This window comes from Pristiophorus japonicus, chromosome 16 (assembly GCF_044704955.1).
Source record: "Pristiophorus japonicus isolate sPriJap1 chromosome 16, sPriJap1.hap1, whole genome shotgun sequence".
Lineage (NCBI taxonomy): Eukaryota > Metazoa > Chordata > Chondrichthyes > Pristiophoridae > Pristiophorus > Pristiophorus japonicus.
Window position 1 is genome coordinate 59444339 of NC_091992.1, and position 21162 is coordinate 59465500.

Genomic DNA, 21162 nt, shown 5'->3' on the forward strand with positions numbered 1-21162 from the left:
TCTGGGGGAAGAAATGCTTCCTCATCTACCCTCTAATCCTTCCACCAACAACTTTAAATCTATGCCCCCTGGTTGGAATTGCTGAATTAGTCACTGGATGAACTTGGAGGAGCAATATAATGTGGTTTAGCGCAGTCTTGTTGAGTCAGTGATCCAAATCTCCGTGTACATTCTTGTGCTTCGATACTAGGTACAGTCCCCCACTGCTTGTGAGACATTTTGCTGATTCCCTTTTCCAACAGGTCCTGCAGTACAATGAGGAGATCCAACTGCAGACGGTCCTGGGCCAGATTAAAGAGAAACATAACATAATGAAAACAAAGAAGGTGAGTGGCTGGTACTTTATAAGAACATAAGAAATAGGAGCAGGAGTAGGCCATACGGCCCCTCGAGCCTGCTCCATTATTTAATACGATCATGGTTGATCCGATCGTGGACTCGGATCCACTTCCCTGCCCACTCCCCATAACCCCTTATCCCCTTATTGGTTAAGAAACTTTCTATCTCTGTCTTAAATTTATTCAATGACCCAGCTTCCACAGCTCTCTGAGGCAGTGAATTCCACAGATTTACAACTCTCTGAGAGAAGATATTCCTCCTCATCTCTGTTTTAAATGGGCGGCCCCTTATTCTAAGATTATGCCCCCTAGTTCTAGTCTCCCCCATCAGTGAAAACATCCTCTCTGCATCCATCTTGTCAAGCCCCCTCATAATCTTATACGTTTCAATAAGATCACCTCTCATTCTTCTGAATTCCAATGAGTAGAGGCTCAACCTTTCCTCATAAGTCAACTCCCTCATCTCTGGAAGCAACCTAGTGAACCTTCTCTGTACTGCCTCCAAAGCAAGTATATCCTTTCGTAAATATGGAAACCAAAACTGTACATAGTATTCCAGGAGTGGCCTCACCAATACCCTGTATAACTGTAGCAAGACTTCCCTGCCTTTATACTCCATCCCCTTTGCAATAAAGGCCAAGATCCCAATGTTATCCCGTAGCTTGAGAAATAGCAACGGGTTGAGTCACCGTGCCTGTGGCCTGCTGGTGCGTCGCGTGATGTGGTTGGGTGCTGGCTTGTATTTGGAATCCTTCCCACCGTCCCTACACGGGGAATTTTCTGTCTTGGCTCTGATATCAGAGGAAAGGCTTGCTTTGAGGCTGAGCTGTTCTCACGGTGGAGTGAAAATCAAAGACGGATTGCCTGCTCACCCTTCTGGCTGGCAAATCGCAGGCAGGGTTGCGAGTGGTGAACTAATCATGGATTAGTGGGGAATGCAGTCGATTGGAATCTTTTTACACTTCTGCCCATGTGATATTAAAAAATATATATATTTTGACTTGAGCAGTTTAAAAAAAAAAAAAATTCTTTAGACATGCAGATTGTATATAATTGTATAGGAGAGTGAACTTAATGGGATACTTTCTGGTTTATCTTGTTACATTTGGTGCTGTGTTGTGGAACCTTCAGAGACGAGCCTCCTAACTGGTAACAGTCCTAGTTCTCGGGGATTTGGTGCGGACGGAGTGTATTTGGTTATGCCCAGTATTGTCGCTGAAGCTGTTTTCGCTATTATGCTCCTGTGAATTTCTGGAATAGTCACGTTTACCAGCGATGGTTTCATCCGCACGTGACTGATGGAACATGTAGCTTCCATGGAGCCTGTTACTGTGAATAGTGGTTGGGATGGGAGTGAAGGGCAATATGCCACGGGTTAATTTGGTGACAGTGAGTGGGCCTTGGACTCGGCACGTGGCAGAATCAACATTCCCGCCAAGCTGCGCGGCCGCACAGCGGTCTGGAGGTCCCACGCAGGCCGCCCGCCTATGTTCGCTGTCATTTTTTTTGACCCTGCATGTGCCTTTAAGGGGGCTGCAGGAGCCATTCAGAATACTGTGCCTGCGTGGTTTTTCCATTGAAATGCCGGCTGCGCAGGTCCCTTGGAGCAGTGCTCGGCTGCGCACCTTAAGGGAACACTGCCGTTCACCGGCTTTTACATGGAAGAAGCTGTGCATATGCGAAATTGTGAATGGGCTGCACAGCCAGTTAAAGGAACCGCGTGTTGGATTGCTTTTTTGCTCTTTTTCGTTTCGTTGCTTTAAATGTCAGATTACACACACACTCAGTTGTAGTAATGGCAGGATCAGGACTTTATTTAAAACTTCATACTACACAATCCAATTCTAGTGTCTGCTAAAACAGTTCACTCACATCTCTTGTACAAAATCAGGTCTTTGAACTGTATATTCCATACATACTATCAATAAATCATGGTACATAAAAAGTACATACAAATACTGACAGACTGACAATGTAACCTAAACATCCAGCCACTCAACGTCCTGAAATTGGTTTATTGCTGTAATCGACACTTGCCTTGAATTTTATTACTATAACACACAGGTGACCCAATTGACACATTCGAATGGCTTTCCTGTGGAGACCTCCTCTACTTTGATTTAAACTACAATTTACAATCCGTGCTCATCAGAAAAGCTGCTTGAATTTTTAACCCAGCATGTGTCATCTCGGACTGCGCCGAAAGCGAGGTATTCCGGACGTTCGGTCTCGCACAGCGCACGGGAAAAAATGAGAGCGTATATTGCGTAGAATGCTGGTTTTAGTCCACACAACTGCCCATGTGAGAGATGCTGGGGGAGCTGCCGAGCGCAGAAAGGTTGCGCGGCGGGTCTCCTTGGCCATTACACCTTCGAGCCGCAGCAAGGGACGGGAAACATAGAAACATAGAAAATAGGTGCAGGAGTAGGCCATTCGGCCCTTCGAGCCTGCACTGCCATTCAATAAGATTGTGGCTGATCATTCCTTCAGTACCCCTTTCCTGCTTTCTCTCCATACCCCTTGATCCCCTTAACCGTAAGGGCCATATCTAACTCCCTCTTGAATACATCCAATGAACTGACATCAACAACTCTCTGCGGCAAGGAATTCCACAGGTCAACAACTCTCTGAGTGAAGAAGTTTCTCCTCATCTCAGTCCTAAATGGCCTACCCCTTATCCTAAGACTATGTCTGGTTCTGGACTTCCCCAACATCGAGAACATTCTTCCCGCATCTAACCTGTTCAGTCCCGTCAGAATCTTGTATGTTTCTATGAGGTTCCCTCTCATCCTTCTAAACACCAGTGAATAAAGGCCCAGTTGATCTAGTCTCTCCTCATATGACAGCCCAGCCATCCCTGGAATCAGGCTGGTGAACCTTCGCTGCACTCCCTCAATAGCAAGCACGTCCTTCCTCAGACTAGGAGACCAAAACTGAACACAATATTCCAGGTGAGGCCTCACTAAGGCCCTGCAGTAACTGCAATAAGACCTCCCTGCTCCTATATTCAAATCCCCTAGCTATGAAGGCCAACATACCATTTGCCTTCTTTATCGCCTGCTGTACCTGTGTGCCCACTTTCAGTGACTGATGAACCATGACACCCAGGTCTCGTTGCACCTCCCCTTTTTCTTGTCTGCAGCCATTCAAATAATAATCTGCTCTCGTGTTTTTGCCCCCAAAATAGATAACCTCACATTTATCCACATTATACTGCATCTGCCATGTATTTGCCCACTCACCTAATCTGTCCAAGTCACCCTGCAGCCTCTTAGCGTCGTTCTCACAGCTCACACCGCCATCCAGTTTAGTGTCATCTACAAACTTGGAGATATTACACTCTATTCCTTCATCCAAATCGTTAATGTATATTGTAAAGAGCTGGGGTCCCAGCACTGAGCCCTGCGGCACCCCACTAGTAACTGCCTGCCATTCTGAAAAGGACCCGTTTAGAAGGTGCAGAAAAGATTTTAAAGAAAAAAGACTTGCATTTCTATAGTGCCCTTCACAATCACTGAATGTCTCAAAGCGCTTTACAGCCAATGAAGTATTTTTGGCGTGTAGTCACTGTTGTAAACGAGAATGATTCCAGGAATGAAGGACTTCAGTTACATTGATAGACTGGAGAAACTGGGGTTGTTCTCCATTGAGCAGAGAAGATTCAGAGGAGATTTGACAGAGGTGTTCAAATTCATGACCGGTCTGGACAGGGTAGATAGAGAGAAACTTCCCATTGGCAGAAAGGTCGAGAACTTAGGACACAGATTTAAGTTGATTGGCAAAAGAACCAAAGACAACATAAGAAAAATCTTTTCTATGTAACGAGTGATTAAGATTTGGAATGCACTGCCTGAAAGGGTGGTGGAGGCAGACTCAATTTTATATTTCAAAAGGGAATTGGATAAGTATCCGAAGGAAAAGAATTTTCATGGCTACAGGAAAAGGGCTACAGGGAGTGGGACTAGCTGAGAGTCAGCCAATTTCCTAACTAGGTCAATAATAGGGAACCGGCAGAGCGAAATAAACGAAACACAAGAGTGTCTCTAGAACACCATGTAACTGGTCAGTGCAGCATTGGGATAGCTCCATGTTATTTCTTGTTCCAGAAACTCATCAGGAATGCTGCATTTGGAAACTTCTTCGGTGTCTTGGCACTTTCGCAGTCCGGACGACTTGTAAAGGTAAACTTCAATCTCTTCATACACTGCCGAGAAAATGAGTGACCGCTACTGTGAGATTCCGATCCGCTCAACACTGCATTTCTGTGCTTGTCCTTGCTATTAAAATGTAAATGGCTTATGTTTAAATAAACAGTGGGAGGGGAGTTGTAACGTTTTCTGGGCCCGACTGTTTTAACCATTTTGCTGTAGGAGCGAAGGAATTTTGTGGTTCTGATTTTCTCGGATATTATGCGGTGAAATTCTTGACTCTTTTTAAATTACTGACCCAGTAATTCTCTGTATCCCAGGTCTTCTACTCTAGCACGTAAGTCGCTACCATTCACATTTACAAGACTTATTAAACTGTCATAAGATCAGTCATTGGAATGAGGACAGAGGACCCCATCTTCACTCTTTAACATCTGACTGATTAAGAAGTGGTCATTGAGATACATTAGCTGCCTATTCATCCAAGGGGGTTTAAAGCCATTGATTCCCAGTGCTACGGTTTCAAAGCGTGCAATTTCTCAGATTGAAATTCAGTTACAAAGTTACTGTTATTGCAGGGAGGCATTTACCCGTTTTTAATTAAGATCAATTTCACTTGCTTTATTCTGTGCAGAATAGGATAGTCCCCTCAAATCAGAACTCGACCGGCTGTATTCAGGACTTGTAATGTAGCAATAAAATCATAACTGTCCTGATCCACCTCCTCAGCTCCCCATCCTTCTTAAAACCCACATCTTTGACAAAGCTTTTGGTCGTCCCTCCTAATCTCTCATCCAGCTTCTCCTCCCACCTCTGACGTGTTTTGGGTATTTTACAGTAAAGGTTCTATATAAATGCAAGTAGCTGTTGAATGATTACGGAGCTTTGTATCTCGTCTCAACATGGTGGGCCCACATCAGGTAAGCGCACTCTTAGAAGGCATGGAATTTAGATTGAAACCAAAGGAGAAGCGAGGAACCAATAATAATGGAAATAAAAGGTTGGAATCAGTAAAACTGACCATAAAGCTTGTCAGATTGTCATTAAAAACCCAACTTGTTCACTAATGTCCTTTGGGGAAGGAAAGCAGCCATCCTTACCCAGTCTGGCCTACATGTGTCTCCAGAGGGTCATGAATCTTTGGATTTCTCTACCCCAGAGAGCTGTGGAGGCTGGGTCATTGAATATATTTAAGGTGGAGATAGACAGATTTTTGAACGATAAAGAAGTCAAAGGTTATGGGAAGCGGTCAGGGAAATGGAGTTGAGGTCATGATCTTATTAAATGGTGGAGAAGGCTCGAGGAGCCAAATGGCCTACTCTTGCTCCTATTTCTTATGATCAATCCCACATCAGTATGCTTAGCTGCTCGCTGAAGTGGCCAAACAAGCCATTGAGTTGCCAGCAATGCCCACATCCCGAGAATTAATTTTTAAAAAATCTACAAGACTGAAGTGGTCTAGGGATCAGTCACAAAAGGGTTTATAAAGCAACTGCTGTTATCTTAGTGGCCAGAATATCCTGAACAAACTTCACCTAGGCTCTTTCCTTCTTGGGAGCGTTAGTGCGTCCGATCATCTTTCGACCTCTTGCCCCTTTTCTGTAGCGCCAGCTACTTCTAAATTACTTCTATTGGCTGTTTTTCCTTCCCCGTATTGTCAGCCTCGTCCCTTTCTCTCCCTCTGCTCTATCTCTAAATGAATTACTGTGTCCCGCTGCCAGTTCTCCCACATTAACTTAGCACAGACTGACATCAATTCTTTCTCCTTGCACCTTCCTCTGCTTCGCTCCAGCCCAGCGAGCACTGTTTTTAAGTTAATTACTGCAGCCCACTGTCCGTTCTGCCCTCTCTCCCTGTTGTCTTCCCATACTGCCTCTCCCACCTGTTTTTCTCCTGCGATGTTTTCCGACGATTCTGTTTCATTGACTCCGCTCATGCTTACCTTCACTATACTGCGTGTATGTGTGTAATTAATTATTATGCAGTGACATCCTATTGCAGCCCGTCTGATTAAGTGGCTAATCCTCCTTGCCTTTGGGACTGTAATGATGTGTTGGGCTTTTCAATTTAATTCACTAGTGCAACAAATTAAGAGTTTCAAAATTGTTTGTTGCTAGGAGCCAACAATTCTTCTGCAGTCGATCCAGCTGCTGCAAAGCCTCACTCAGTTTAAGGAACACCTCCGGGATCTGCCAAGGAAAACGATTGTGGACATTCTATCTGAGGTAAGGCTTTAGGTTAGACAAGTTAAATGTGTCAGTTGGTATATGTATGGTCTTGTAAGAGCTCATCAGAGGATCTGACTGGATTTGTGATGGGAAGGTCATATCTAATCTAGTTGCCCTTTTTGAGGAGGTTGCCAACTTGGTGGATAAGAGAGTGTCTATCGGCGTTGTCTATATGGACTCCTAGAAGATAGTTGATGAGGTTCCGCAGGAGAGATTATTTAGCAAAATAAAAGCTCACAGAATTGGAGGGAACCTTGTAACATGGGCTGGTAGTTGTTTGGGAGATGGAGAGTAGGGATAATGGGATTGACGAAATGTGACAAGTGGCGTTCCCAGGGACCTGTACTGGGGCCTCAGCTTTTTATCATTGATATTAATGACTTGGATGGAGGAATAGAGAGTCTATATCCAAGTTTACCGAGGACACCAAGTTAGGCAGCACAGTATGTTGTGTGGATAGGAACAGAAAGTTACAGAGACAGACAGATTGTGAGTGGGCAAAACTCTGGCAGCTGTCCACAGATCCCTGAAGGTAGCAGCCCAGGTAGATAAGGTGGTTAAGAAGGCATACCGAATACTTGCCTTTATTAGCCAAGGCATAGAATACAAGAGCAAAGAGGTTATGCTTGAACTGTGTTTAAAAAAAAAAAACGAGTTAGCCACAGCTAGAGTACTGCGTACAGTTCTATTCACCACATTACAGGAAAGATGTGATTGCACTAGAGAGCGTACAGAGGAGATTTACGAGGATGTTGCCTGGACTGGAGAATTTTAGCTATGAGGAAAGATTGGAAAAGCTGGGGTTATTTGTTTTGGCACAGAGGAGGTTGAGGGGAGACCTTATTGAGGTGTATAACATTATGAGGGGCCGAGAATAGAGTGGATAGGAAGGACCTGTTTCCCCTTAGCAGAGGGATCAACAACCAGGGGGCATAAATTTAAAGTAATTTGTCAAAGGTTTAGAGGGGATTTAAGGGAAAATATTTTCACCTAGAGGGTGGTGGGGATCTGGAGGCAGAAACCCTCACCACATTTAAAAAGTACCTGGATGTGCACTTGAAGTGCCGTAATCTACAAGGCTACGGACCAAGAGCTGGATAGTGGGATTAGGCTGGGTAGCTCTTTGTCTACCGGCATGGACACGATGGGCCGAATGGCCTCCTTCTGTGCTGTAAAGTTCTATGATTCTGCGTGGTTCAATGTGGGCAAGTGTGAGGTCATCCACCTTGGATCCCAAGTAAGACCATTTGGAATATTTTCATAATGGTGAGAGTCTAAGAGCTGTGGAAGAGTCAAGAGATTTGATTGTTCAGGTACTTAAATCATTAAAAGCTAAAAGGGCTAATGGAATGTTGGCCTTTATCTCAAGGGGGCTACAATACAAAAGTCATGAAGTAATGCTTCAGTTGTACGGAGCCTTGGCCAAATGCCATCTGGAGTACTGCAGTCAGTTTTGGGTACCGAACCTCAAGAGATCTATTGTTCAGATTTACCAGAATGATAACCAGGGCTTAAAGGGTTAAACTATGAGGACGGGTTGCATAAACTTGATTTGTATTCCCTGGAGTTTAGACGGTTTAGTGGTGATCTGATGGAGGTCTTTAAAATGATGAAGGAGGTAAGAGGGGCTCCTTGAAGGTATGGAATGACGGGGAGCAAATCACAACATTGTGACTACTGCTGACCTAACTCTGGGATAAGGGATAATTTTGTGACTGAGCAAGTTGGTTTGCTACTGTCACTGGGAGGTTGATTTAACAAGTTTGGTGTCCTTTGAGACGACATTAGTTGTGATCTAAGATCACGTAAAAGAGTGATCTTAGCTGTCATCATCCACCTCACAGAGCAAGTGATCTGAATTAATATCCATGGGCAGTCATCAGCTCTCTGTTGTCGATTGTCCTTTCAGCTGGCTACATTAGTTCAGCTCCATTACACTGCCCGGCTTAGTAACTCCTTCCAATCTGCTTTAGTAGGTGCTTAAACAAAAAATGAGGTCCTTGTAGCAAGACAAGTTTGAGGGAAGCTGCGTATTTTGAGGCTTTAGCTTGTTTTGGAGTTCGTTCTCCAAAACTTGTGTACAGAGACTTGCCCTATCCTCAGCACGCTGATCCAATGAGTAGCTGAGGTTAACAGACTGGAAATGGCCGTGGTCTGTGCGGAGATAACTGAACTCTGCCAGAGCAGCACTGGGGCATGGGAGGGGGGCTGTAACTGACCTCCGCCAGAGCAGCAATGTGGCGCGGGAGGTTGGCTATAACTGACCTCCGCCAGAGCAGCAATGGGGCGCGGGAGGGGGGCTACAACTGACCTCCGCCAGAGTAGCAATGTGGCGCGGGAGGGTGGCTTTAACTGAACTCTGCCAGAGCAGCAATGGGGCGTGGGAGGGGAGTTATAACTGATCTCCACTTACCCGGGTATTTGGAAGGGGCAAAAGCAGCGAAGATTCCAGCACCTAGATGCTATCTGATGTAATGCTTCTATGATCAAATAGTCATTCTCATGGGTCATGCACAAATAATGACCAGTGGCACTGGAGAAGGTGCAAAAAAGAATGATAACAGAACTGAGAAGTGATAACTATCAGGAAAGACTGAACAGGGCAGGATTCTTTACTCTGGAAAGAGGCGGCCAAGAGGTGAGAATGTGGAATAGTTGAGGCAAATAGCATCGATGCATAAGAACAGAAGAAATAGGAGCAGGAGTAGGCCATTTGGCCTCTCGAGCCTGCTCCGCCATTCAATAAGATCATGGCTGATCAGATCTTGGACTCGACTCCACTTCTCTGCCCGCTCCCTATAACCCTTTATTCCCTTATCGTGCATTTAAGGGGAAGCTAGATAAGCACATGAGGGAGAAAGGAATGGAATGTCACACTGGTAGGGTCAGAGGAGGCTCATATGGAGCATAAGCACCTGCATAGACCAGTTGGGCCAAATGGCCTGTTTCTGTGCTGTAAATTCTAGGCTATGTGGTTGAGGTACCAGAGGGGAATTGGCACCTGCCCAACCATATCCCAGGCACCAGTTGACATCTTGAGAGAATGGGTAACATTGGCAAGAATATAAAATTGAATTATGGTGTCGGGTAGTTCACTGTCTCCATTGTTTGATTACTGTTTTGTGTTGCCGTAGACTCCAGAGGCTGTCTTCAAGGAGATTCTGTTTGGGGCCTTGAAGACGGACATGTCCTCTGCCTTCAGCACCCCAGAGCAGTTGCATTTGCTCCTGGTGGCTCTCCAACGCTTCCCAAACGTTCTGAAACCCCAGAAGCTGAAGACTCTGCTTGGAACCACTACTATCGTCACATTAGAAAATATTCCCAAGTGAGTACTTTGTAAATCTTAACGGTTAATCCTCAGAAACCGAGGGGATGAAGATTGAAAAGAGTAGAAGAGAACATGAGGTAAACCAGTTGTGATCAAAGGAAGACCGAACTTGCATTTGGATCGCACCTTTCATGACCAACGGACGTCCCAAAGCACTTCACAACCAATGAAGTACTTTTGAAGTATAGTCACTGTTGTAATATCAGAAATGCGGCAGCCAATTTTCACTCAGCAAGATCCCACAGTGTAATAATGACAAGATTATCTTTTTTGGTGGTGTTGGTTGAGGAATAAATATTGGCCTGCTCGTCTTCAAAATAGTGTTGTGATCTTTTACATCCACAATAAATTTTTCCAAGATCTTTCTGCTCTACGAGTAGTGCCATGGCATTCATAACATTGACCTGAACTGCCAGAGGGAGCATTGGTTCAATGTCTTGTGTGAAAGACGGCACCTCCGACAGTGCAGCACTCCCTCAGCACTGCACTGGAGCGTCAGCCTAGATTACGTGCTCAAGTCTCTGGAGTGGGACTTGAACCCACAACCTTCTGACTCAAAGGCGAGAGTGCTGCCCACTGAGCCATGGCTGACACCAGGCTTGGATTTGAAAATCCTGTGGGTTATAGGAGGAAGAGGGCGGATGCAAGGAGTCTGAGAATTACCTGCATCAAATTTTTCTGGGTAATTCTGGAGAAACTGGATTGCTGATATTCTGGTCCTGGATTCTGGTCTATAATCAAGCCTAGTCCCGTGGGAAGGAAGATCTGAAAGAGCCCCAGGTGAAATAACCTTGGTCAGTCTCGGCTCGGCTCCTTGTGGGCATAAATGCACAGATTAAATATTAATCGTAATTTGACACCAAATCAGAAATCTTGCCAAAGAGAATGTCACATGGAAATCACTAGATGGCCCCAGAGGGAACAATGCTAGCTGAAATGAGAGACCAGAAAACCGCCACTACAAAACTGAGAGTAAGGGGCCCTGCAGTTTGAATGGTGTTTGTTTTTTTTGCACTGCCGTTCCCACTTGAGATAGCAGGATCGCCCCACGGCCCAGCTCTGTAGCCAGCGACGTACTGTAGAAAGGGACCCACTCCAGCTGCTTGCATTCCTGGCAGTCGTCGCCCCCCCCCACCTCCCCAGATGACTCAACTAAGATCTTTAAAACTTGCCCCGTAGGGAAAGTCAGGATTCAAATGTGCTCGAGACCAATTCAGGCTCTGATTTGACTCCTCAACAACAACAAGCATTTATATAGCACCTATAACGTGGTGGAACATCTTAAGACTAGTGAAAAGGCTTGATGTAATTGTCACGGGTCACGTTGAAGGTATTGGTACTTGTACGCTGTGGGAAAGGTCAACCCACGCAGCACTCTGATTTCACTATCGCTCCCGGCACCAGTGTCACGTAACCTTCATCCTGCTGTTGGGCAACCTGAAATGCGATTCCCAGACACCAGAGCAAAGTCTATAATAGGACTGCTGAATGCTTTTCCCCATTCAAATGAGCACAGTGTAAAAGCGTCACACCCCTAACATAACATCTCACTAAAACCCTAGGGCCACACTACAGCCAGGCTCACCGCTCCTGTATTTCTTGTTCCATTTCACTGAGACGCTAGCACTGGCTGTAGAATAGAATCATAGAATCTTACAGCACAGTAGAATGCCATTTGGCCCATCGTGCCTGTGCGGCAATTTGAAAGAGCTATCCAATTAGTCCCACTCGCCTGATCTTTACCCATCGCCCTGCAAAATTTTCCTTTTCAAGTATGTATGCAATTCCCCTTTGAAAGTTACTATTGAATCTGCTTCCACCGCCCTTTCATGCAGTGTATTCCAGATCATAACAACTCGCTGTGTCAAAATAAATTCTCCTCGTCTCCCCCTGGTACTAGATCTTAAATCTGTGTCCTCTAGTTACTGGCCCTCCTGCCACTGGAAGCAGTTTCTCCTTATCTACTATCAAAACCCGACCATAATTTTGAATACCTCTTTAAATCTCCCATAACCTTTTCTGCTCTAAGAAGAACAACCCCAGCTTCTCTCTAGTCTCTTCATATAACTGAAGTCTCTGATCCGTGGTACCATTCTATTAAATCAACTTTGCACCCTCTCCAAGGCTTTGATATCTTACTACAGTGTGGTGCCCAGAATTGGACACAGTACTCCCAACTGAGGCCTAACTGTTGCAGTGTCAGCTGTGGCTCAGTGGGTAGCACACTGGCCTCTGAGTCAGAAGGTTGTGGGTTCAAATCACAATCCAGGGACTTGAGCGCACAAATCTAGGCTGACACTCCAGTGCAATGCTGAGTGAGTGCTGCACTGTCGGAGGTGCCGTCTTTTGGATGAGATGTTAAACTGAGGCACCGTCTGCCCCTTCAGGTGGACGTAAAAGATCCCGCGGCACAATTTCAAAGAAGACCAGGGGCGTTATCCCCGGTGTCCTGGCCAATATTTATCCCTCAATCAACATAACAAAAAACAGATTATCTAGTCATCATCACATTGCTGTTTGTGGGAGCTTGCTGTGCGAAAATTGGCTGTTGCGTTTCCCACATTACAACAGTGACAACACTTCATTGGCTGTAAAGCACTTTGAGACATCTGGTGGTTGTGAAAGGCACTATATAAATGCAAGTCTTTCTTTTACTTTTCAGTTTGAGTAATTTCTTTCTCCTTCTGACTCAGGTTAATTGAGGTGCTGAAACTTGCCGGCAAGGCCGTGAAGAAGGATCAGACACTGCCGCCCCTGGCCTTGGACCTGCTGCGCGTCGCCCTGCAGGAGGGAACGTTCGACATGTTCTGGAAGGAGCTGGTGGAAAACGGTTTGCTCAGAGACCAGTCTGGGCCCAGCAGGTACGTATCCGTGACCGTCGCCACATCAGCAAACAACCGAGAGGTTGCAGCCATAACGTTGGGACACCTCTGCAGAATCTTTGGGGAGTGGATTTAGGTAAATCCAGGTGTCTTATTTTCAGCAGCAGCCTGTCCCGGGACACGAGTCAGCAGGTGGCGGAGCTGTGACCATGTTGGCCTGAACCCTGGATGTCAAGAGAGAAAAATAAATAACTTGCATTTATATAGCGCCTTTCATGAACTTGCGGCGTCCCAAAGCACTTTACAGCCAATGAAGTACTTTTGAAGTATAGTCACTGTTGTAATGTAGGAAACGCGGCAGCCAATTTGCGCACAGCAAGCTCCCACAAACAGCGATGTGAGCTTGACCAGATAATCTGATTTAATTATGTTGGTTGAGGGATAAATGTTGGCCAGGACACCGGAGAGAACTCCCCAGCTCATCTTCGAAATAGTGCCATGGGATCATTTATGTCCACCTGAGAGGGCAGATTTGCTTTAACCACTCATTCGAAAGGTGACACTTCCGACAGTGTAGTGCTCCCTCAGTACTGCACTGAACTCTCAGCCTTTTGTGTTCCTGTCTCTGGAGTGAGACTTTAAACCACAACCTTCTGACTCAGAGCCAAGAGTGCTACACAATGAGCCAAGGCTAACACCTTTTTGGTTGGATAACATGTTAAGTTATCGAACTGTGGGATATATCCAGCAATAGCTCCAACTAACATTTATTTAGTACCGTTAACGTAGTAAAACATTACGAGGTGTTATCAAACAAAATTTGACACCGAGCCGCATAGAGATATTGGGACAGGTGACCAAAAGCTTGGTCGAAGAGGTAGGTTTTAAGGGGTGTCTTAAAAGAGGAGAGTCAGGCAGAGAGGGTTAGGGAGGGAATTCCATGCTTGGGGCCTAGGCTGCTGAAGGCACAGCCACCAATGGTGGAGCGATTAAAATCGGGATTATGCAAGAGGCTAGAATTCCTATTTCGAGGGGCGCGGAGATGTCAGAAGGTGTAGGGCTGCAGGAGGTTACAGAGCAGGGGAAAGGAGAGGCCATGGAGGGATTTGAAAACTAAAATGAAACTTTTCAAATTGAGGTGTTGCCAGGCTGGGAGCAATGTAGGTCAGCAAGCACAGGAGTAATGGGTGAATGGGACTTGGTGGCCAGTTACGGAGGTGGAAGTGGTGATGGAGTGGGTACGTGGTCAGAAGCTCGTCTCTGGGTCAAATACAGCACCACGGTTGCGAATGATCGATGATCACTCGACTTGCTTTCACTGGTCAGAAGTGACCTTTTTCCCCCCCTTCCCTAACCCAGAGAGGCTGAGGCCAGCTCGCGACCCCCGCCCTGTCCATGACCAGAAATTGAATCTGACCTGTATGCCTCAGTGCCACACTAGGTGATGTACTGTCCTCCTGACCGACGAGAGGCAGGGGAGGGAGAACTGTAGGCTTGTTCTGTTTAGTTCTGAGAAACCAGTGATTAAATCTACATCAAGGGCTGGGCCGAAGTTATGACTTCCTGTAGGTTTTTTGACCTACAAACCTGTGCCTTGTGCATTAATTCATTCACTGCTGCCCAGCATAAAATTCATCAAGTTGACTTTCACACTGACATTCCTTCCACCTTTAAACTACATTGGAAGGCATGTCAAAAAATCATAGAAATTTACAGCACGGAAGGAGACCATTTCGGCCCATCGTGTCCGCGCCGGCCAACAGAGCTATCCAGCCTAATCCCACTTTCCAGCTCTCGATCTCTAGGCTACGGCACTTCCAAGTGCACATCCAGGCACTTTTTAAATGTGGTGTCATCGCTAGAGGAATAATCACTATCGACCTGTTCAAAAAATAGCCTGTATTTTAACATATCTGCTCTCAATCAGCGTGAGACACATCTGCTTATGGTAACTGTTATGCCGGTTTTTAATAAGCATTTTTGCCTCCTTCCTCGAGTGGGAGACCAGATCAGACCGTCTGCATGTTTGTCGGTCTCTTTTGGTCATGATTTGCAGCTCACAGGAGTGGGTGCTGACTGTTGCCGTTAAACATGCCCGTGTAACTACTTAATTGTTCCCGGGAACTTGTGCATGGATAATTGGGGGCTAGTGCTCCATCCTGCTTCTCTCTATGGTGCAGCCCTATGATGAGCTGCCCCGCAGCAATTCCATTGCCACTGCAGTGAGCTTCGGAATGCACTTGTTCCGAACTGGCCTGAATAAACTTGGTACACTGAGCAGCACAAACCGGTGCGACTAGGATCGTAGGGATACGTCCATTACACGTGTAAGATGGGATTCAGTACAGTCCCCACCATTTACACCGACAGATGTCTATATCTGGCAAACGACGCTGACCATTTGTCATTACCGTAGGTGTCAATTACACAGGCGCCTCTTAAACTGTATTAAACGGGCCGGGTATTTCGGGCAGTTCCAGCAGCTGTTCAGTCTCCCCTTCTGCCCACTGCCATTCGCCCTGCAGCGCTCTTTAAATCCCCTCCTTGTTAAATGTTCATTTCTGAGACATTGACGAGACTGGCAGCAGCGGTTCAGAGACTTTGAGATTGACTAACTGCTTTCTAGTCAAAAGTTGTTTACACGCATCCTGATGCTCTGCTGGCCCATCGAGCTTGGCGATAATCCTTACCGGTGCTATAACCGTCTTGCAAAACACGGTGGCATTATAATATTTTGGGAGCTCGAGTGTCAAAAATTATACCGGCCATCGCGTACAGCGGGCACACTGCACTCACACGAGCGCCCCGGCTGCAAGCGGTACTTCACTCATGACCGACAGTAACCTTGGCTAGATGGTCTTTCAAACCGGCACTGTGAGGTGCATTTGATGAAACGTTGTTGAAACGTGCCAGTTGTGAGGCGTATTTACAGCTTTTATCCATCACTGGGCAGTTGCCATTCAGTAGGCCCCTTAGCAACGATGTCTCTGCAAGATCCTACAAATCCCCTGGGTGGACCAACATTAGCGTCCTCGACCAGGCCAACATCCCCAACATTGAAGCCCTGACCACACTTGATCAGTTCCGACGGGCAGGCCACATTGTTCGCATGCCAGACACGAGACTCCCATAGCAAGCGCTCTACTCAGAACTCCTTCACGGCAAATGAGCCAAAGGTGGGCAGAGGAAACGTTACAAGGATACCCTCAAAGCCTCCCTGATAAAGTGCAACATCCCCACTGACACCTGGGAGTCTCTGGCCAAAGACCACCCTAAGTGGAGGAAGAGCATCCGGGATGGGGCTGAGCACCTCGAGTCTCATCGGCGAGAGCAAACAGAAAGCAAGCGCAGGCAACAGAAAGAGCGTCGGCAAACCAGTCCCACCCACCCCTTCCACCAACGACTATCTGTCCTACCTGTGACAGGGACTGGAAGTAAGTCTTCCTCGCTTCCAAGGGACTGCCTATGATGATGATGATAGCAAATGGGAGTGGAGGGTCAGCACGTTCCCTGTTGCTCGGCAGCCTGGCTGGTCTGATTCACTCTTTAATTGCATTGGTGCTTCAGAATCGACATTGGGGTTCAGGAAGGATATTGTATTGTGCTGATGTGACTGACACACTATTCCCGTGCGAACAGAGTGGCCATGTTCCGAGTATCATTTCTTGTGCTGGAGGAAAAATGAACATTCCTTTTGTGATTTACTGCTATTAGTTACATAGAAAATACCAGCCGTACAGCATAGGGCCCTGGAGTTCCACAGGGGTCCCCCCCCTCCGTGACAATGGGAGCCCTGTACACATCCAAACCCCTCAACAGTTCCGATATTGGGTGGGGTTTCTGTACTTTATTGAGCCAAGTCAAGATTAAAACTGCTGATTTTTAATGGACCGTTCAGTAACAAAATATATAATACACAAAATAAAACACGGCTGCTGCAGTTAAAAATAACTATTTTTGGCCATGATCTTGTGCGCTCTGGCCAAGCAGTCAATGAGATTTTCGTTCCCATTTTTGGGGAATTTGGTTCTCCCTCCAGACCACAGGAAGATGGAGCAGTGGTGTCCCCTAGTGGTAGTACTGAGTATTTCCAACAAGGCAGAGAATCTCAGCTCTTGGTCCCTCTCTCTTTCTCGTAAGTCGAGCGTACACCTGCCTATCACACTTGGTTTTGTGGCCAACAATTTTTTTTTGAGAGAAAGAAAGCCAGTCATTGGCTGAGAGTCTGAACTTTACAAGGAGTTAAAATTGCCCTCTGACCGCAGCACTTTACAAGCAACTGTAATTGCCCTCTGAGTGACCGCTGCACTTGACAAATAGTTACAATAATACTCTGACCACAGCACTTGACAAGCAGTTACAATTTGCCTTCTGATTTTTTTAAATTTTATTCACTAGTCGTGGGCATTGCTGGCAATGCCAGCATTTATTGACAATCCCTAATTGCCCTTGAAGGTGGTGGTGAGCCACCTTATACAACGGAGTGGCTTGCTGGGCCATTTCAGAGGGCAGTTAAGAGTCACGCACATTGCTGCGAGTCTGGAGTCACATGTCAGCCAGATCGGGAAAGGACTGCAGATTTCCTTCCCTAAAGGACATTAGTGAACCAGATGGGTTTTTGTGACAATCCGGTAATTTCATGGTCCCCATTACTGACACTAGCTTTATATTCCAGATTTATTTAATTAACTGAATTTAAATTCCCCAGCAACTCCAGGCCTCTGGATTACTAGTCCAATAACATAACCACTATGGTACCAAATTAGCAGTAGACGATTACAACTATGCTGTAGATGACTCTTGGGCAACATCAGGAGGATAAGCTCGTCCATGACACAGAATTGCTTTACCCACAGAACAGAAATTAATTGTTTCATTGAAAAAATTATTTTCTTTTGTTTGATTTGTGCTGCTGCGTTGATTTGTTAGCCTTCAATATTTCCAGGCTGTGTCCTCTAACTAACGGTGTGTCTGCTCTGTTCTTTTCCCTTATTCAGCTATCTGTGTTTCCGGCTACTCGGTGGCATGTTACCGTTGCTAACCCTGCCCCAGCTCAAACTCGTTCTCACAGGAGAGGTGATGCGGCACTATGGGGACCATGTGGTTTCTGCTCAGGTACAGGCATTCTCTGATGAGTGGTGTTCAGTGTCAGAACTTTTTGATTGCCAACAGAAAGTCTAACTTCCAACTTAAAAGTGTTGATGTGTTTGGGCAATGAAATAACTTGAATAACTAAGATGAAGGAAAGAGACAAAAAACTTGCATTTAGATAATGCCTTTCACAACTTCCTGACATCCCGAAGTGTTACAACCATGAAGTACTTTTGAAATGTAGTCACTGTTGTAATATAGGAAGCGCAGGAAACACAACTTGCACACCGCAAGATCCCACAAGCAGCAATGTAATAATGACCAGATAATCTGTTTTAGGTGTTGGTTGAGGGATAAATATTGGCCCATCTGCTCTCCCAGGTCAAGATCCCATAGCACTAGGAAGAAGAGCATGGGAGTTCTCCCCAGTGTCCTGGCCAATATTTATCTCATTACTGTTTGTGGGGCCTTGCAATGTGCAGTTTGGTTATCACGTTTGGCCTACATTACAGCAATGGCTATACTTAAAATCGTAATTCACTGGGGTCATGAAGGGCACTTTATAAATGCAAGTTATTTCTTTTATTTGAAGTTTTGTTTTTAGAAATTGCAACAAATACCATTAAATCCAGTGGCAAGAGCGGTGACAGCTGTACTTCTCGTGAGTCAGCATGCCTGGTTGATGGTGGGCGGGGGCAGTGTGACAAAGGAGCCTGGTTTGGGGGGCGGGGGGCGGTGTGAGAGGATTTTTTTTTTAAAACTGTGAGTTGTTCTGATCTGGAATGCTCTTGTCTGTAAGGTTGGTGGAAGCAGATTCAATAGTAACTTTCAAAAGGGAATTGGATGAATTCGAGATTCTAGTTTTTGTTAAGAGGAGACACGACCTGTACCCGTCACTGTGCACACCGAGGGTCCGTGGCAGCTTGTGGGTGTTGATGAATATTGGCGCATACGTCCAGAGCTGTTGCTCCTGCTGAACATTCTGTGTTACGAATGATTCTCGGGTTTTGTTTCAATAATTGAGAAGCCTGAGTAATAGGCCAGGGCCGCATCGTCGCTGGGTCAAAATCCTGGAACTCCCTACCTGACAGCACTATGGTTCAAGGTTCACCACCACCTTCCAGGGGTAACTAGGGACGGGCAATAATTGCCGGCCTTGCCAGCAACGCTCACATCCCCAGAAGGAATAAGGAAAAACAGTGCAAAGAAAGAAAGACTTGGATTTATATAGTGCCTTTCATGACCACCGGACGTCTCAAAGCGCTTTACAGCTAATGAAGTACTTTTGGAGTGTAGTCACAGTTGTAATGTGGGAAACGTAGCAGCCAATTTGCACACGAGCAAGCTCCCAGAAACAGCAATGTGATAATGACTAGATAATCTATTGATTTTGTTATGTCGATTGAGGGATAAATATTGGCCAGGACAACGGAGTTAACTCCCCTGCTCAGCTTTGAAATAGTTCCAATTGGATCTTTTACGTCCACTTGAGAGAGCAGACGGGCCCTCGGTATAATGTCTCCGGGAGCCTCAGCACTGCACTGGAGTGTCAGCCTAGATTTAATTCTCAATTCTCTGGAGTGGGTCTTGAACCCACAACCTTCTGACTCAGAGACGAAAGTGCTACCCACTGAGCCAAGCTGACACCGACACAAGCCAACAAAGATTGGGAAGAGTAGCAAAGACTAGAAAAAACAGAACTGGTGGTTAGATGATATCAATCTCGGATTTTCAAAGCCTGTACATAGCAGAATGATGGGAATTTTAAGTTAAGTTGGGGAGTTACAGTGTTGGGACACTGAGAAAAAATGTGTTAAAGTAGGTGGAAGTGCAGTTAGTGTCTCTCTCGATGCTGCTGCATAGGATGGCATATTTGCCGACTATGAGGAACGAGAGGACAGTTTAAAGGCCATCTGATTTATAATTTGGAACAATGATTACGAAAGCTTGAAATGGAAACGGTTGATGTTTATGGGGAGAGGGGGTTATCTGCCTGTCAGCGCAAGTATTGCCATGTAGTCACCGTTTCAATGCAGTGGCTTTGAGATGATCTTCAATGACCTTTATAGAAATGAGCAGAGGCCAGCTGACTTTTAATTTCCTTTGATTCTCTCGCTGAAATGCGGGTTTTTGCAGCCTTGCTGCAAACAGTAAATGTGCCTGTGACCTGCACCAATTGTTAATCCGCTGACCGTCTGTGGTCGGAGACTGAGTTATGGTAGCATCTAGAAGGTTACAGGTGGCGATCCATTAACTGCTGTTGCAGCCAGGTAACCAATGCGATTCTCTTGCTGAAGCTGTATCTCCAGTGTGGTCACAGCCTGTGTGGTTGTGGTGCGAACATTTAAAGAGACAGTTGCCTCGATTGACGCATAGCAGAAATGTCGGTGGGCTTTTCTGCGGGACCTCAGGAGTCCACCTTGTCTGAAAGGAGGTGGCCCCCCCCCTTCCCCGATGGCCTTTATTTTGCTGTTGCAGAAGCCACAATGTAGGATTCCCCCAGATACAGCCTTCAGAGAATAGATTCATCGAATGTTTTTTCTCTATCTAGTCTATCAAAACCTCTCACCTTTTTTTTATTCGTTCCGAGATGTGGGCGTCACCGACAAGACCAGCATTTATTGCCCATCCCTAATTGCCCCTTGAGAAGGTGATTGTGAGCCGCCGCCTTGAACCGCTGCAAGCCGTGTGGTGAAGGTACTCCCACGGCGCTGTTGGGGAGGGAGTTCCAGGATTTTGACCTAGCGACAATGAAGGAACGGCGATATACTTCCAAGTCAGGACGGTGTGTGACTTGGAAGGGAACTTGTTGGTGATGCTGTTCCCATACGCCTGCTGCCCTTGTCCTTCTCGGTGGTAGAGGTCACGGGTTTGGGAGGTGCTGCCGAAGAAGCCTTGGCGGGTTGCTGCAGTGCATCTTGTAGATGGTACACACTGCAGCCACGGTGCGCCGGTAGTGGAAGGAGTGACTGTTTAAGCTGATGGATGGGACGCCAGTCAAGTGGGCTGCTTTGTTCTGGATGGTGTTGAGCTTCTTGAGTATTGTTGGAGCTGCACTCATGCAGGCAAGTGACTTGTGCTTGTGCACTGTAGATGGTGGAAAGGCTTTGGGGAGTCAGGAGGTGTGATGCACACCGCAGAACACCCAGCCTCTGACTCGCTCTTATGGCCACAGTATTTATGTGGCTGGTCCAGTTAAGTTTCTGG

The 21162-nt window shown here is 46.1% G+C and overlaps 1 protein-coding gene across 1 annotated transcript in view; it reads left to right on the forward strand.

Moving 5' to 3' along the window:
- Window positions 1-21162, forward strand: part of mybbp1a (MYB binding protein (P160) 1a) — a 110386-nt gene that overhangs the window by 8394 nt on the left and 80830 nt on the right. The window contains 6 exon segments of the mRNA XM_070857366.1: window positions 243-326; window positions 4445-4519; window positions 6604-6711; window positions 9849-10039; window positions 12736-12903; window positions 17862-17979. Of these exon segments, the coding sequence (XP_070713467.1) occupies window positions 243-326; window positions 4445-4519; window positions 6604-6711; window positions 9849-10039; window positions 12736-12903; window positions 17862-17979 (744 nt within the window).